At 48.9% G+C, this 18,049-nt stretch overlaps 1 protein-coding gene across 5 annotated transcripts in view; it reads left to right on the plus strand.

Annotated features, from left to right (window-relative positions):
• APPL2 (adaptor protein, phosphotyrosine interacting with PH domain and leucine zipper 2) overlaps positions 1–18,049 on the plus strand; it is a 50,198-nt gene that overhangs the window by 20,657 nt on the left and 11,492 nt on the right. For all 5 annotated transcript variants that reach the window (XM_055328974.1, XM_055328970.1, XM_055328971.1 and 2 more), the window contains 10 exons: positions 1,389–1,476; positions 4,356–4,397; positions 4,513–4,571; positions 5,292–5,438; positions 8,966–9,048; positions 12,793–12,951; positions 14,350–14,538; positions 15,708–15,750; positions 15,834–15,890; positions 15,986–16,074. In XM_055328974.1, coding sequence (XP_055184949.1) covers positions 1,389–1,476; positions 4,356–4,397; positions 4,513–4,571; positions 5,292–5,438; positions 8,966–9,048; positions 12,793–12,951; positions 14,350–14,538; positions 15,708–15,750; positions 15,834–15,890; positions 15,986–16,074 — 956 coding nt within the window. The remainder of the gene's footprint in view (positions 1–1,388; positions 1,477–4,355; positions 4,398–4,512; positions 4,572–5,291; positions 5,439–8,965; positions 9,049–12,792; positions 12,952–14,349; positions 14,539–15,707; positions 15,751–15,833; positions 15,891–15,985; positions 16,075–18,049) is intronic.

The raw sequence follows: 18,049 nt of genomic DNA on the forward strand, positions 1-18,049 counted from the left end.
ATCTTCAGTATTATCTGTGTTCATTGCTGATGTCCAGACTACCAAACATTTGTGAGCATAAAAGACTTTATATCCAACACGGTATAGTAGGATGAAAATCCCAGCTGTTCCACCTTTTTTTGCCGTCTGGATTTGGAGAGTTGTTTGCCTGTCTGTTAAATGGGTATAATAAATAAAACCTAACTCTCAGAGTGGGTGAGAACCAAATGATATAAAACATGTAACTCTGGCATGCAAAAAATACTCAAAAATGGTAGCACTGAGGGGGATGACTTTTATTTCTCCTGCACCATTTACAACAGGATTTAGAAAGGCCTTGACAATAAAGAAGATGTGGTCTATGTATGCAATGGAATATTACTCAGCTATTAGAAACAACAAACATCCACCATTTGCTTCCACGTGGAGGGACCTGGAGGGTACTATGCTGAGTGAAATAAGTCAATCAGAAAAGGACAAACATTATATGGTCTCATTCATTTGGGGAATATAAAAATTAGTGAAAGAGAATAAAGGGAAAGGAGAGAAAATGAGTGAAAATATCCGTGAGGGTGACAAAACAGGAGAGACACCTAACTCTGGGAAATGAACAAGGGGTAGTGGAAGGGGAGGTGGGCGGGGGGTTGGGGTGATTGGGTGATGGGCACTGAAGGGGCACTTGGCGGGATGAGCACTGGGTGTTATGCTATATGTTGGCAAATTGAACTCCAATAAAAAAATTTAAAAAAAAAAAAGAAAGGCCTTGACAAAGTGAAAGAAGAGAAAGAATCAGGAGCCATTAAAATTACCTGGTGAGGGGGATCACATTTGAATACAGTCATCTTGTTCTTGGAAAGATCCTTTTCTGAAGAACAGAGGCCTGGGATCTGAGGTTTCAGTGGGGAGCCTTCTTTCTCCAGAGTAGTTCCCAGGCCTGCAGCTGCTTTGGTTTTAGGGTTAATGGGCTCCCAGCAGGCCCATCTTTCAAGTGTGACTTTGCCCCCTTCTGAGAGGGAGAGAGCTCAGGGTGGCCTGGTAAAGTATGACCTGCGGTGAGTGCTCCTGGTGAGCTGCCTTAACTGGAAGCACACTGAAAGTGTCCTCCTCCAGCGGGTGTGGCTCCGACTGAGAACACAGAACCAAGGTTTACAGTAAACAGACTGTAGCCATGGGCTCAGGGCATCCTTTAGTAAACCTAACTGATGCCGGGTCAGTTAGAACCTGCATTCAGTTTTAGTATCTCTAGGCCTATATCATTTGCAGCTTTATGAAGGGTTGTTTACTTGCTAAGGGAGTGTAACAGAACTCTTGAACCACACAGAAGAGTTCAGTATGATCCTGTGCCAGAATCAGATTGTGTCAGTAATGTAGTGGATATAATTTTTTTCAGTAAGATTTCTCTTTTTCAGCTTAATGTTCTCCATACAGAGCTGGCTAAACAGTTGGCAGACACGATGGTTCTACCTATTATACAATTTCGAGAAAAGGATCTCACAGGTAAAGTTACTGAGTTCAGTGCCAATTATCTTCAAAATATCAATTCATTTCATAATTGTTCTGACTGTACAAATTTCTTTAAATACATGCATCATTGAAAAATGGGATGCCCTTCTTTTTCTGAGCATTTCAGTTTAGCTAACTTTCATTGAATCCCCACTAAGTTCTTAGATCACCTAAAGGAGGTTATAGGCTGCTGAGAAAATGGAGTTGGAAACAGACAATCATAACATGTAATGAGGGCAGCAGGACAGGGAGGTACAAGGAATAAAAACAGCATACAGGAAGGTGTTATTACCCTTTTGATATTAGAGTACCAAGGAGGGCTCCCTGGAGAAAGTGATCTCTGTGCTGGCTTTTGAGAGATGAGTAAGTGTTTACCAAGGAGGCAGAGATGACAAGGCTTATATTACTGGTTCGGAGCATTTTGAAGGCATACTTTTTTGGGGGAGCCATGAATGTTTTGGCGTATAAAGCGGGTGGCTTAGGGAAGGAGGGGCGGGGACCTTGCTTTATTTGTGCCAGGCCCTGGGCTGCAGCCCGGAACAAGGCAGATCTCCTGGAGCTCACATGTTAGTGAGCAGGCATACCTGGGACTAGTTAGCGTGGTTGCCCTTTTGGACTCATTTTGGTTCTTCAACGAAAGACAAGAACAAAACTTTAGAATAATTTTATATCTCTGGGAAATCAAGGTAGCCAAAAGCTGAATAAAAAAGAACTAAAAATCTTGGAAAAATGTAGTTGGTATTATGAAATGGAATCTGGAATTCCTAGTCTTTTTGTTCTTTATGTCATTGAAAATGTCCGTTGCTTAGAGATTAAAGAATTGTATTTTCTAGAACACTGATGTAAGAAATTGCTGCCCAGAAAGTCCAAACCTGAGTACTAAGAGATCTGTTCAATATAGTATCTCTTCTTTAAAAATATAACACCTTATGGGCTGCCCAGGTGGCTCAGGTCCTTATCCTGGGGTCCTGGGATGGCCTGCTTTGGGCTGCCTGCTCAGTGAGGAGACTGCTTATCCCTCCTGCCCTGGCCCCATTCTCGTGCTCAGTCTCTCTCCACCTTAAAATGTAAAATTTGTTCAGGCAGAAAAGATGCAGTACATCTTAAAGATGGTGTTCCCCCCTGCCCCCACCTTGGAGATTTCCTGTGATCACATCACCTGAGGCTGTAGGGGGCAGAGGTAGAACAGAATCACCTTTTCCCGGGAAAGGTAGGGGGCAGTTTGACAGCACTAAGACTTGACAAAGAACAGGAAATGAGATGTCAGCTTGTATAGGGAGAAACCTTCCTTGAGCAGGGGTTTTCATGGTTTTCAGTGTTGCTCATCTGTAAGTGCATGTAACTCCCAAAGCTCCATGTTGTCCTGTGCTGATCATACAATATGAACTGAAAGCATTTTTCATGAAGACTTTCTCTAAATAAAATAATAGAAATTTGTGGGGATATCATTTTGAAAACAAATTCCAAGTCTTTTAGACAGAAAATAGTCCCCTCTCCACCCCCCCCCCCCACACCACCCAGACCTACGTTGTCAGATTTGTGTCTTTCAGCTTTGTGTGTGGGAGGCAGCCCTGGAGAGAGGGTCATGACCAGAGCTTCATTAATCCCGAAGGGCTCAGCGTGTGGATTAATAGTATTTGCCCAGGATGGTGATTTTGTTTGTTTTAAGAGAATAAAACTGTCTAATAGTAGTAAAAAGAGAAGCCTCTAGGTATCAATGGAAACTGAGAATCAAAGTAATGTTCTCTGATGACGCCAATACACAAGTTTGAAGGGTTTAGCCCAGGTCTTACCTGAGTCAGCCTGGGAACCAGATTAGAATCTGGCCTCCCCACTGCATGATAGCTTTTACCTGATGTTTCACTGCCTTTTTCATTTATGCACCAATACAAGTACATAACTGAATGAAGAGAACCCAGAGATAGTAAGGAAGCTGTTTGACCCCAGAAGACAAGAACCCTGAAAGTGCTCCAATAGGAAGTGAGAAGGAGAGAAGAAAGGGAAATGTAGGCCAACAAAGGCAGAAAGCAGCCCATTACCAGAAAGAGGCAGAATAATGTGAAGAGAGATTTACAAACTGGAGGCAGTTTTGAGTCAAACTGAAAAATGATATAAAAGTTTTGAAAATACTTTCCTTTGTTTGACAAAGCAAAACTGGACTGTGGTAGAGTTGTAGAAAGTGTTGTTTTCTTTTAGGTGTCTTTGTGTTTTAAAGTTTTTAACCTGGGACAGCCCTCCTTTATTGACCTCTTCATTTTTTTTTTTTGGTCTTGGACTTTGTTACGCCTTTTCGTGTGTGACATGACAGTGCAATACCCACCTGGGATAGTGGTGGTGGTTGGTTTGTCCCAAGTACCAGATACGAGATGGTTTCAGACTTTTTCACTAAAACTAGCACCCCATACTCCTTTGTTAGTGGTGGCTTTGCCACATGTTAAAATGGCAGCAACAGGGCATTTGTAGGTTCTAGGTATGGTCCAGGTATTCTGAGGAAAGAGGTATTAAAACTCTTTCTGGGCACTGAAGAATCAGAGCTTAGGTTTGTACTCCAGGTCTCCATGAAGAGCACCTGGCCACCACACACTCCAGCCCACATCCGCAGAGTGCCCTCTGCTTTACAGACCCTCCCCCCCCCATGCTATCTACGGGGAGTGGCTAGAAGCTCAGTCAGGGTCACTGCATCCCCAAGTTGGGGATGCAGTTAGATTAGGATTCCCAGCCGGGAGGCCGGAGCCCTGTGAGGCCAGAGGTCCTGCTCGCAAAGCCTTTCTCCTTCCACATATAGACTTTTATTTTTTCGGGGAAGCACAGAACTCTGGTTTGGCATATTTTATTTTTCTTTGCTCTAAGATGTTCTTTTTTCTCTTCTTCAGAGGTTAGCACTTTAAAGGATCTTTTTGGACTCGCCAGTAATGGTAGGCATCCTCTGATTCTTGGCACGTGGGTTTAGTATTCATGTGGGTGGAGATGCTGAATGAATGTTCTTGCCTTTCAGCCCATCTGGGTGCTAAAATGCCTCTTTATTTTCAGAGCATGACCTCTCAATGGCAAAATATAGCAGGCTTCCTAAAAAAAAGGAAAATGAGAAGGTAAGAACCTACCTGACATATTGTTCTTCACCTTGTTTACTGAAGCTCCTGTTCTGTGTTCCTACTGTGAAATTTGTGGCCTTGAGAGGTACCTCAATGAATTCTTTCTCTTCTTTAATATACATAGATTTTTAATTATTCTGAATCTCCTAAGTAGTCTTCTACCTCCCTTTTCTAGCTTTTCAAACTGGTTTATTAAACACCAACTTGGAACCATTGTAAAATTACAGTTGCACAATGATTTCAACTCAAGCTTGGTACCTCCTGCATGTCTGCCTCATACCTATTCAGGTTACCTGAATTTCTTGCCCTGGGTGTTGACTCTGCTTCAACTCATGTTTTTTTGCTACTATAGATGATATTGAACATTTTAATGCACATAACTTATTTCTGTTGTATGATTTCCTTGAGCTAAATTACTTCCTTGGGATACAATATTAATGAGTGAACTAAAATGTTTGTGGCTTACCATGCATGCCACTCTATTGTTCTCCTAAAGGATCTTCACCCCAGGGCAACCCCACAAGCACGGATATATTGTTATGTTGGTATTTTTAGGTGGGAGTTTTTAAAACTCAAGGTGGAGCCTAGTCTGTGTTTTATTATATTGGTCATAGAAATGGGTCTCATAAATAAACGCACATTGTTGTAGGATCATGCTCTAACAGAACTGCCACGGTCTTGAGACAGCCTCACGTGTTCCTCCCTTCTCTCCCCCAGGCGAAGACTGAGGTTGTGAAAGAGGTGGTTGCGGCGCGGCGGAAGCAGCACCTTTCTTCCCTGCAGTACTACTGTGCCCTCAACGCGCTGCAGTACAGAAAGCGTGTAGCCATGATGGAGCCCATGATAGGCTTTGCCCACGGACAGGTAGGCCATGCCCTTCCCCTGAGGGCCGAACCCTGAGCCAGCTAGGGAGAGCAGCTTGGCCTTCATGCAGAGGTCGTGTCTAGGAGAAACCAAAGCATTATCGGAGAAAGAAACCTGAACACACCACCACCCTGGAGCCTGCCTTAGATCCAGCACACGGAGAGCCTCCAGGCGGGCTGGCTCATCAGTAGCTGGACTTGTTGGGCTGTACGTGCTGGTAGTGATGGCCTCAATCCCAGGTCTCCTGTGGGGAGGGGCTGGCATGGCCCTTTTGTCTCTGAGCCAAGTGAGAGCCAGGCTGGGTCTGCCATTCAAAGAAGCAGCTAACTGCTTGGAGCTGGGCTGAAAGCCTAGGGCACTGTGTGCATGGTGAGGGCCACCCTGGGCTGGGCTCTTATCATTGCTGCCATCATGGTCACGGCCGGCTCCTTGGCCTCTGGGGCATGGCAAAATGTTGCCACCGCTTGCTGAAGCCTCTGTCTAGGACCTGGGCAGCTTCTCCCCCCAGTTAGTAACTCCTGGACATGTGGCTGCCAGGAGTCTCTGGAGGTAGGCTAAGGCCCTGGCCAGGCGGCTCTGCCCCTCCTCTCTGGGCCCCTCCCCCACCATGCTCTGGCGTGCCAGAGAGACACCCAGGAATCTTCTTTCAGTTGATAATCTAGCGACAGAAAGGGATATCAGGAAGCAGAATGTTGAGAGGAAAAAAGTCAGCAACTTTTTAAAATACACACATCTATTATTATAATAAGAGCATCTATTATTTTTAAATATGTTTTAAAAATACGAATGTTTCAAAAAACAGCATCAGTAGCATTCAGGGAAAGGGGAATAAGAGAGGATCCTCAAGGGCAGAGATCCTCCTTCTTAATGTGATTATGACATTGCTGAATGGCGAGGTGACTAAAGTCAGTTTGTGTCTTCAGAGGTGATATTTAAGGAGAGTGCTGTAGTCTGTGTCATCTGCGTAAAGCTGGGGAGAACCAAAGTTAGGCCCATCCAGCCGTGGGCTCCCATCCGCAGCAGACTCCTGACAGCATCTAGCTTCCTTGCTGTGGGCGCTAGTGCCCATGCTATGTCCTTGCCCACTCTACTGCCCACCTCCCTCCTTCTTTAGGTCCCGCAGCTCTGCCCGGGAGAGTGCCTGGCTATGCTTTCATTATTGCCCCCGTCACTCTGTCCAGGGAGGATTGACAGCCCTTGCTGGTGGAGTGGTAGTCCTAACTAATTAGAGGCCCAGGGGGCCCTGGACTGAGAGCCTCAGAGAGCTGAGCAGCTGCAGGCTGAGCCGCTAGTGGTTGGGGAGCCTGGTTGGTGAGGGAGGGGCCTCACAAGGTCTAGTACCCTGCTTTACCGTAAGGACCACACCGCTTCTCCCAGCCTGCACTTGATAAGTGGAGGCCGCCCCAGGGAGAGGGGGCTCTGCTTCGAGAGCACAATGGAGAGTGGCACGTTTCACCTTTAAGCACAAAATACCCAAATTTCAAGACACAAGACCAAATAGTCCCTCCCCTTGCAGACTTTGAATCCTGCCAAAATTATAGCTCCTTTGCCTAGACCAGTTGATGTCTAACCACATGAATCTTTTGGATAATTCCAAAGCATTTACTCTCCTTCTGACTCATCAGCCCTTTGAGATTAGCGTTGACTGGGTGTCCACCCTTGTTAGCCGATAGTCACGTGACCACTGTACTTCCTGTGGCTCACGAAAGGCACGTGAATCTGGGTCAGGCTTCTCAGCACCACCCACTTCAGTGCAAGCTGCCCGACTTTATTTCTGCCTTCCCTGGCCCTTGTTAAACAGGTTTGCGATGAAATCATGAATCAGTCATCATGCCTGAAACAAACCAAGGTTTTGTAGCTATGTGCAGGTTTATGAGATCACAGAAATCAACAGTAGTGTCACATTCACTGAGTAGACCCTATGAAAGGTGCCCAAGATCTCATCCCTCCCTTCCATTCATTCAGATCAGACTGTGGTAGGGATTGCATGAGCCCCTGCCCTAGGAGCTTACAGAATAGAAGAGCTAAGACGTGGAATTCAGAGGATAAATTCCAAGGAGTTCAGGGAGGGAAAGGAGAGGAAAGCCACTGTGAGGCCGTGTCCTTAGAAATGCAGAAGGCTCATTTAATAGACTTTGATTTTGAGGTTTCAGAGATTCCAAATGGCATTTACTGTTTTGATCTCTGTATGATTAAAAGGGCCAGAGCAGCTTCTTGCATTATTATACCTTGCCTGATGATAACCATGATCATCCTGGTTTTATACTATGAAAACCAAGGGTTTGGGGGCACATACGTCCCCAGGATGCCTCCTGTCAGAGCTGCCCTGGTGACACCTGTCAGCCTCATTGGCACATGTGTTAGAGTTCTGTGCCCACCTTTCAGGGCAGGGGCTGCTTCCAGATCAGACACATGAGCTGGCATAAAGTGTGAGAAATACATCCAAGCTGAGTGTTTTCTCCTTTTATTCACGACCTGGGCTTGCAGCTGTTCTAGCTCTGTGAATAGGACGTAAGATGGAGCAGTTCGCACCTAGTATCCAGGTGTTTTAAAGGCGTGGCCATGGAAAGAAATGGAGAGTTGAGCTTTGGAACCAGATGGTTATTGATATCAGTAGTGCACCAAGGTAGCCCCTATTCCCCAAACCTTTGGGATTTGTGAGGCAACCCAGACTTTCTGGGACGTGAATACCCAGCAGTCACAGGAAGTCAGGACTTCCTTCTATTTGTCCCCCCAAAGCCAGCAATTAAAGTTTTATTTTCAAAGAGATTGAGCCCTCCTGGGGTCCTCCGTCTTGGGCAGAGAGAGCATGCATCCCAGGACGTAGGGGCAGGAAGGGAGCTCACCTGTGTCGAGCGCCTCTTCGGGCCAAGAGCTCCGCTGCATCGTCCACACGCACAGTCCCCTCTGGGTTGACATCAGGGTGAGAAGAGCCTCTTAAGGGTCTGTAGCCCAGTTTCCCCTTCGCAGTGTCTCAACCATATCATCTGTCTAGCTCGTGTTCCGAGCTGCATATGGCTTGTTGAGTGGGGCCAGTGGTGGCCTTCAGGGTGGGCCTCTCTAAGCACCACCCACTGCGCTACATCCGGTGCTCGCCAGTTTCTTGCTGGTGCTGTGCACGTCACGTGTCACACACCGATGGAGCCCCTGGAGACACAAAGGTGAAAACCTCCTTGCCCCCTAGAAGATTTCTGTCGAGAATTTAGAGGGAAAGAGCTGATGACGAGAATGTCAAAGATAATTGTCAGTAGTGACGACTGATGCACCTGGCCTGGTATGTGCCAAGCAGAGCACTCACGTAATCCCTGGTGTTGATGGCCTTTCAGTAAGAGCTAGGTCTGCAGTGCACTCCGGGCTGCGGGAGGAGCTCCACTGGCATGAGCCCAGCAGAGGCCCAGGAAGCCCAGGAGCACATGCACACGATGGGGCCAGCCTCTGGAGCTGCCCTTGTGCTGTCTGCTCACACCGGCTGTGTTCCCTGAGCCCCTTTCCTAGATGACTTTCAGCATCACGATTCTGTCTTTCAGATTAACTTTTTCAAGAAGGGAGCAGAGATGTTTTCCCAAAGTATGAACAACTTTTTATCCTCAGTTGCGGACATGGTTCAGAGGTAAGGCTGCGCTCCAGTCTGGTGGGCCTTTGCCTTTCCTGCTGAATCCATCTCTCTGGGAGCAGGGAGGGCCCCAGGAAGCCCTGCCTGTGTGAGGTCTGGGCAGCCAGCCCCCTTCTCAGCTGCCGGTATTCGGGAATACTGTTGTTGGAACGTAATGCCTTCTACCCTTCCCACCCGTGGGGGCACCGAGGGTGAACAGGTTAGATAACTAAAGAGAAATTGTCCACAGGGGTACTTAACCATCAGGTCCTCAGTCCTGTGCTGAGGGAGGGTCTCGTGTTTGCTGACAGCCAGCATTCACATCCTGCAAGCCAGGACCCAGCATAGGATTGCAGTAGATTTGGAAGTAGTCTGGCTTCCAGGAGTGCTGTGACTCTTCAGGAAGCTAGCTGCCAATTTATGCTAGATAAATGAGGCTTTAAGCTGCTTTGGAATTAATTTAACAAGTTGCACTTCAGCTTTGCAAAGGCTTATTTTTTAAAAACACAGCATCCTGTCTCCAGGCTGTCCTGCCACATTTAGTTGATGCTATGGCTGCTTGGACACCGTTTGCCTCCATTGCCAGTGTCTGCGACAGGAGGCTTGTTTAACTCGCACTGCAGACCTGGTTCTGGGAGCACTCCGTGATTTCTGAAGTAGGAGACAGAGGGAGAGAAGTTGATAAGCAGACAGACAAAATGGAAGTAGGAGTGGAGGATTTTATTGTGTGTGGAAAAATGGAGGAAGGCCACTCACTTTCTTGAGGATGTTGCAGACCTTTTCCAAAAAAACTATTTTAGAGAGCACAAGTGAGTAAGTGCAGGGAAGGGCAGAGGGAGAGGAGAGAGTAACTTTAGCAGGTTCCACACAGAGCATGGAGCCTGATGCAGGGCTCCATCTCCCAACCCTGAGATCATGACCTGAGCCAAAACCAAGGGTTGGACACTTAACCGAATGAGCCACCTGGGGTCCGTGCATTTCAAAATACCTTAAGGTGAACCAGTGGACTCTGTTTAGGTAGACATGTGCCTCAAATGCTGAAAAAAGAATAAATCCCAAGAAAATCAGAACTCAGCATTCATATGAGCATGCAGGAGGGTTGCAGTTTTGAAGGCATCTGTGCCTTCCCAGAAGTCACTGAGCTCTTGTCCCTGGCCACTGGCAGCAGAGGTGTAAACTGGGCTTATGATGAGGCCAGAAAGCACTTTGAAATCCGATTTTAGCTTCCTGCCTTTTAGTCTGATTGTTAGCCACCAAATATTAGGAGAGAGGAAGGCAAGGCACCTACTGTCACTTTTCACCTTCTCTCTCCCCCAGCCCTCTCTCACTGCCTCTTTCTTACCCTGCTTCAGCTCCCAGAATTTCCTGGCTTTCTGTGTCCCAGGAGAACCATCTGTGCTTCAAAGTTTTTCATGCACTAGATTTTATTATTTATAGATGGCAGGACATTGGCGCTGGTGTTTCAGATGCTGTGGTGTATCTCCCTGCAAATCTCTCAGCCTCTGTCCAGCCCCCAACCCCGGTCAGTATCTCTGTGAGCTGGTACAGGTCAGCCCAAGTGCATAGTAGTCACTTCGGCAGTTCCGTGTGATAAGTGTGAAACCCTGGCTGTGCCGCCTTCTCTCAAGGGCTGGTCCAGGTCTGTGAGTTGTCCCTCTGCTGCCTAACAAGGCCTAGTTCATTACGAAGGCAACAGCCCCCTGGCAGTGTTCCCAGCTGAACCTGGAAGCACTTGAACCTCCTGGTTCCAATAACTAAAGCACTCAGATTAACCTTTATGTTGGTGAGTGGATGCATACTGCCACTTCTCTCCAGCCAGGGGGTGGTGCTGCTGCCACACTGCTGTGCCTGTCATCCAGCCTGCCCAGGGCTCCAGGGTGCTGCCCTCCTTCCCCTGGAGTTGAGTGCTCTGCTCCTCTGTATCGAGATGTGAGGGGATTCAGAACCCAGCCTAAACCAACACGGTGGCCTTTCCAGTCACCCAAAGAGCCAGATTAGTCCCTAACCCCACAGGGACACATTTCTACCTTTATTCTGGATTCCTGCTGCTGCTCTAATAGACAGACATTCAGTTAAACTTATTAAAAAAAAATTTGGAAGAGAACCTATTGAAAGTTACTTTCCTACCCTGCCCTTGGGTTCTGGGAGCCCTGCTCAAGCTGGGTATTGGAAGCGGAGTCTTCAGGGTTTGTGGGCAGCAGGAGGGCAGTCCCTGACTGCTCCCTGGAGTTGTGTGCAGGACGTCATGCTGGCACACATGAGTGTTTTTCTGGGAGAGGCAGTCCTAATCTTTCTCTGGGTCTTCAAGGGGGCTTCTCACCCTGGAAAGCTTAAGAACCTAAGTGGTTTTGTATACTCTGGCTCCCTCCTTCCACCTCCTGTCCTGCTTTTTTCTCTCATTCTCCTCTCCCGGTCTTGGCAGTGACACGCAGGTGAGCCAATGAGGCTTGTTCTCAGCTTGCCTGTCTTAAGGCTACCAGAGGGGTGTCCAGCTGTTCTATTCAAATGTCAAAAAAGCCAAAATTAATTTAGATAGACTGTTCACTTTGAGCTGCATTAAGATATAGGCCATGTACACTGTGAGTCTCTAAGGGGAGAGCATGGACCGTACAAACTCCTACAAGACTTAAAGAACCCTTTTGAGAGAAAATCCTGAGGAACTCACTTTGAGAAACAGTGGACTGGCTGGCCAGCCAGAGCTCCTTCAGACTGTAACATCTGTAACTCAGTCTTACCTTCTTTAACACCATGGAAGAGTGGAAGTATGCCTCGCTGTCTCACGTGGATGGGCCACGTTGGGCAGATGGTGTTCAGGACTTTTATATCCAAGGCTCACCACTGGGTAGGGTAGCTATCGGGGCATTGCTCTGTGGGGGGAAAGGGCAGCTGCTTCTTTGGAGCTAAAGCTAGGTTTTCCACCCCTCAGTGTGCATACACGCCAGAGCCTGGACACTGGCCTCCCACCCTTACTGTGTAGCGTGGGCAGCCCTTGGCTGGCAGCCCCTGCGGTCTTGGGCAGTGGTATGGCTACCAGAAAAGGAAGAACATTGTCTTTGTCATTGTCACTGCACCTTGATTCTACCTTTTGCTCATTTCCTATCTCCAGTGGCTGTTTCCACCTAAGGGAGGTTGGGGGGGCGGGGGGTGGTGGCAGGAATGACTGCTGTCTCCTTTCCAACTCTTTTGCAGGTGGCCTGCACCTGCAGCCCTGAGAATGGGCTGATCAAAGCTTTTTTCCTAAGATTTGCATGAGCTTGGGGCGCCTCAGTGTCTTTAGTCAGTTAAATGTCCACCTCAGTGCCTCAGTCAGTTAAACTGACTCTTGGTTTTGGCTCAGGTGGTGATCTTGGGGTGGTGGGGTGGAGCCCCACATCAGCTCTGGCCCTTGCCCCCCCCTCTTACATGCACATGCATTCCTCCCCCCACCACACACACTCTAAAATGGATGAATGACTCTTAATAAAAATGCACCAACAGTTCTGAGCCTGGATACCACTTTGTCAGCAGAGAAACTGCAGAAGCTATTTCACTGGGTTCAGGCGTCATCTAGTGGTGTTCCTATGTTCTGATTTACAACAGCAGTCATATAAACACTTAGCAACGCAGAATCAAGTCCCCACAACCCCCAAGAGTCTGGGGCCTGAGCTCTCTTCACAAGGCAGGAAGCCCTGGGGACGGCTCTGTCATCTGCTTCTGGGTGGTGCTGGGTCGGTACTAGGCCAGCCAGTGAGGAGCAGCTGACCTGACACCTTCTGTCTTAAGCATCCAGGGGGAACTAGAAGCCGAAGCAGAGAAGATGCGGGTGTCCCAGCAAGAACTGCTTTCCGTTGATGAGTCTATTTATGCCCCAGACTTTGATGTGGCTGCCCCCCAGATCAACAGGAACCTCATCCAGAAGGCTGGTTACCTTAATCTGAGAAAGTAAGAATGCCATTGCTTGCTCTTTCTGAAATCAGCTTTCCCTCAGAGTGGCTATAGGGCGTCCGCTCAGTGGAGGGTGGGGGTGGGCAGACTGGGGAGTGGTGGGCCACCCCTGGCCTTCGTCACTCTGGGCCTGTACAGATAGCCCACTCTTAACCAGCATCATAATGGACCGTAGGATTACTGACCCTCCCCACTCTTGGCCCAGGCCCCAGAGGGGTGACTGCTATGTGGTTGAGGCCTGCCACTAAGGCCAGAGTCTGTGAGCCAGCAAGCATTCAGGTCATCCCGGTTCACACAGACTGATCCACACTGGAACACTCTGGGCACTTTGAACTGAAGGGAAGATGAGCAGGCTTCCTGTGTCCAAGAGCAGGCGGAGGCTTTTGGGTGTGGTGAAGACCTAGGTTCAGTCAGGCCTCCTAGCTGGGCCTCAGTTGCATCACCCACAGAACAGAGCTGCTCATCACACCTTCTAAATAAAGGTGTTACAAGAACATTCCTAGTAGGTCATTCCTAGGAGATAGTAAGCACTCAGATGTTAGCTATTACTGGTTTTTGGAAATAATTGTAATTATTGAGGCAGAAAACCTAGTGCCTTGCACATAGTTGCTACTTGATCAGCACTGAATCAAGTAAGTGCTATTTCTCAAATGGAGACTCCACAGAGAGAAATTGCCAGCTGTTTTCTTACCAAGGTGGAACGAGATCATGAGTTAAATCTCTCCTTTAGTTTGTATGGCTAGAGAACCCTACAAGGTTGGTGTTACTTGCCAGTTACTGGATATTCCTCCTCTAAGCAGCTCATTAAACATCCAGTTTGAGCAAAACTCAGTGTGGTAAAGCCCCACAGGATTCGGGGTGCTGGGAGCCACGGTGGCCCTGGTGACTCTCTCTCTCTCTTTTTTTTTTTAATAAATTAATTTTTATTGGTGTTCAATTTACCAACATACAGAACAACACCCAGTGCTCATCCCGTCAAGTGTCCCCTTCAGTGCCCGGGTGACTCTCTCTTGACTGAGAACAGTTGGGCTCTGTGTCTTTGAGAAATGACCACTAGGTTTCCAGTTTCCAGTGGGGATGGACTGATCTGTTTCCAGATCTCGGGAGGAGCCAGTGTCTGGCTGCCAGTGGGTGTGTACGTGCCATCCCACAGTGGAGCTGGCCCTGGACCAGCATCTCCCATGTAAGCAGAGCCCATAACTTCCAGGTCACTCAGGCTAAGTGGTACCTCTTCCACTCCTTTGCATTTGGATTATTTCCAAAGCAGTTTTGCTTTAATGTAAAGAAACATTATTTCTAAAATGCCACTAGTACTCATCCAGAGGCAGCAAGAACTTGAGGTGCTGGGTACACTCCCCAGTACCAGCAGGCTTTCTAAAACCACAATTCTTACAGTAAAACAGGGCTGGTCACTACCACATGGGAGAGGCTTTACTTCTTCACACAAGGTGGGAACCTCATGTGTCAACCCCGGGGCGCCGTGGCAGGAGGCCTGATCCAGGACCTGGACAACTGCTCCGTGATGGCGGTGGATTGTGAAGACCGGCGATACTGCTTCCAGATCACCACGCCCAACGGAAAATCGTAGGCCACACGGGTGTCCTTGGGACGAGAGCGAGTATAGTGACTCCACCCACCCCTGCCAAGGGCCTCGTCCCTCCATGCCGGCTGCTCTTGGGGAGGAAACTTTTCTGTCCTGTTTAAGCAAGCACACAGGCCCCCTGTGAGATCCACTGTGCCTTATTTAAGGGGTCCCAGTGCAGATTTGCCCCATGGCTTTGGAAGAGACATGACCGCTGTGTGGCAGGCAGCTGTGGAAGGAGCTGTTTGTCAGCACAGAGGCTTGGGGAAGGCTGTGGCCGCTCCTGCCTGCCCCACAGCTGAAACTGGAGATGGGGTGGTGGGCTCAGTGATGGCACTGTCCCCAGAGACCCCCGTGAGCTTCCGGGACCCAGCAGAAGTCACCTGGAGTCATTCACAGATCCCACTACAGTGGGGACCCCTCTGAGCAGTTCGAAACTGTGCTCCAAGGGGCCAGCACCGCCCATCCTTAGGTTGCTGCTGCTGGATTTGCATTTGCTTCTGTGTGGGGTTCTGAGCTGAGATCCTAAGTGGACAGGAGCATGTCCGGGCAAGCTGGTGCAAGCCGACCTTTTCCTTGACAGGCAGGGTGGTTTCAGACTTTGTCCTTCTTCCTGGGTGGCAGGAGCAGACCGGGATCCCAGTTGTGGTCCTGTGCAGTCACTTAACTCCTTGGTCTTCTCAGTTATAAGACAGGGGTGGGATCTATGCTCCCCACCTCCCACAGATGTGGAGTCCCTGGAAAGGGTTAAGCCCCCACCACAGGTAGGGCAGTGTTACCTGCCTCCCGTTCTGTCTCCCCCCATGGGGAGGGAGGTGTGGAGTGTCTGCTAACCCCTGTGGGCGTGGTTGGGAGGAGGGACCAGGGGCTCCTGGCAGCTCCAGAGTCTGAGAGCCCACGAGATGTCCACGCTTGAGGACCCACAGCCTCCAGCTGGTAGAGCTGAGCCTAGCTGCTCACTTTATAGATGAGAAAGCACAGGCCCAGGGGAAGTACGTGTGTGTCCAGGATCACACGGTGATGGAGCAGCAAGCCAGAACCCCATTTTCTTTCCTTCCTGGCATGCTGCCTCCTGGCCCTTCCCGTGGGGCCACCACTGAGTTCAGTGTCTGTGAATAAGCCTCAGTCACAGGGGTTTGGGAAGCACTGACTTGGATGCACTTTATTTCAGGGGAATAATCCTCCAGGCAGAAAGCAGAAAGGAAAACGAAGAGGTAAAGGTTTTGTTTTTTCACCTGTGTCCTAGTCTAGCGGGTGACTGGGCTCCAGCAGACTCTTTACTGTCCTCTCTCCACAGTGGATATGTGCCATAAACAACATCTCCAGACAGATCTACCTGACTGACAACCCAGAGGTAACTCGTGCCTCCTCCCCTGCACCCCCGGCCTTGCTCAGTGTGAAGGGTGAGCACCCGTCCTGGACTGAGCAGGACCTCCTGTGCGTTTGTAGGCAGTTGCCATCAAGTTGAATCAGACGGCTCTCCAAGCAGTAACTCCCATTACAAGTTTTGGAAAAAAGCATGAAAGTTCGTGCCCCAGGTAACTAAATGCCGTGGGAACGTGGTTCGGGGGTATTTATGAGTGATTTTGTCCTCATAGCCCCCCTAGGGGTGGAGTTCAGGCTGCTGGGGAGGTGGGGTGTGTGCCCGGTCCCACCACTGGTGAGGGGCAGAGCCAGGAGCCGCAGCCGCCTGACCTCAGCGCACCCTGCCTGCTGGACCTCGACTGCAGTCAAGCAAATACGACTTGCCTCCGAGGGTCAGCTGGTCAGGGCTTCTCACATTTTCTGTCAGCAACAACAACGTTCTAGAACCAGAACAAACCCTTTTTAAAAAATAAGGAACAAAGTCACCCTTTCCACATCTGTGTTACAGGTGCTTTCACATGTGTGTTACTTTTGCCTTCTCACATATATTTTTCATATTTTTACATTTTTTGTTACTGTTCCTTTTTGTCACTATAGACTTTCATGATTTATTATTATTAGCCGTTGACTATTTAGGTGGCATCTTTTTCCTCTGCTATTATCATGTATAGTGAATATATTCATGCATCCAGCTTCACTCCTGTTTTGAATATAGCTATCAAGTTATTCCAAGAATCCCACCTTTTAACTTAATGGCAGTTACCATTTAGTTAACTGATAAAGGGCTGTATTATTGGTCATGCCAAAGGTAAGTTAAAATTAGGACTGTATCTGGTATCCATTTTCAGCAGCACGGTAGAAAGAACCCCATTAAATAAATGTTTCACAGATATTATCTGTGAGTCCAGACAGAAGTCATCAGAAAGCTAAGCGTTCACCCCCTTAGCGTAGTCTCAGCGCCGTGCGGCAGGGCGCCATTGTGCACACGCAGAACCCTGGGTGCGTGGGAAGGAGTCATGGAAGAGGAGGCCAGAGGGTAGCCAGGATTCCTTCGTGAGGGGACTGGGTGCTGTGGGGCAGAACTGGCTGTGAGGAGGGGTGGGGAAAGGCTGTCCTGCGGCTCTGTGCATGTAGGACACTTTGGATCTGGGGTGTGCAGGGAAAAGGGCAGGGCAGGGATGCCGCCCCACACGACACAGCTGGAACAACCACAGAACCTGAGGAAAGGTGCTTACAAAGGGGCAAGAGGCAACAGGTCACATCTGAGTGCTGGGTATAACCCTTCCATAGGCAGTGTGTTCACAAAAGGCAGCTCTAAGGAGGGCCTTGAGTGGAAATGGAAATACTGATCGGGCCAGCCAGCTAGGCTGCCAGCTGGGTGGGTGCACACGCCAGCCTTCTCCCTGGGGGCTGTGGGGGTGGGAGCTGGGCACATGCCGATGGCTCGGCCCTCGGCCTCTGTCTCCCTGACTTTATGATACGAGAAGATGCAAAACTAGGCCACCGTCCCGGTCCCTTTCCAGTTCGAGCAGCACTCTTTCTAGAGTGCCATGTGTAGTTTACTGGCGTTAGTAATTAAAGGTGTGCTTGGTTTCCTAAAAAACGTGTAGCTTAGATTTAATTATTCAGCAACAGATTTTTCTCCCAGTTGTAGAATCAGTAAATCACACAGAAGAATCCTGCAACAAACAAAACAGACCTCTAGCCAGCCAGCTGAACCAACACAGAGACTGGAAGGGTGTGGGTGCTGGAGGAGGGCTCCTCTGTCCCTGAGGGTCAGCTCGTGAAGAATGAATGTTTGGATGCCACTGAGGTGGGGAGAGCGGAGAAGCTATTCTTGGGAACAAAGTGCCACTCAGTTCTAAGCGAGCACCGTGTGGGCCTCTGCTGTTCTGCAGCCCGGGGCCTCCAGGACTCGTGCATTATCTGGCTCCTAAAGTACCATTTGTTTGTGGAGTAGCTGCTCTGGGCCCAGGCGCTGGGCTAGGTCGCAGAGTCTTGTTGGTAAAGGCAGGCAGAAGGTAAATAAATATTTTGTGAAAATGGAGAAAAGTGCTCTGGTGTTAAAGACGAAGGCGCTGGCCCAGAGAGGCCTGCCTGCAGAGATAGTATGTAGCCGGAGGTGAAAGATGAGCAGTAGCAGAGCCG

The sequence above is a fragment of the Nyctereutes procyonoides genome, unplaced genomic scaffold (genome assembly GCF_905146905.1).
Source record: "Nyctereutes procyonoides isolate TBG_1078 unplaced genomic scaffold, NYPRO_anot_genome, whole genome shotgun sequence".
Classification (NCBI taxonomy): Eukaryota; Metazoa; Chordata; class Mammalia; order Carnivora; family Canidae; genus Nyctereutes; species Nyctereutes procyonoides.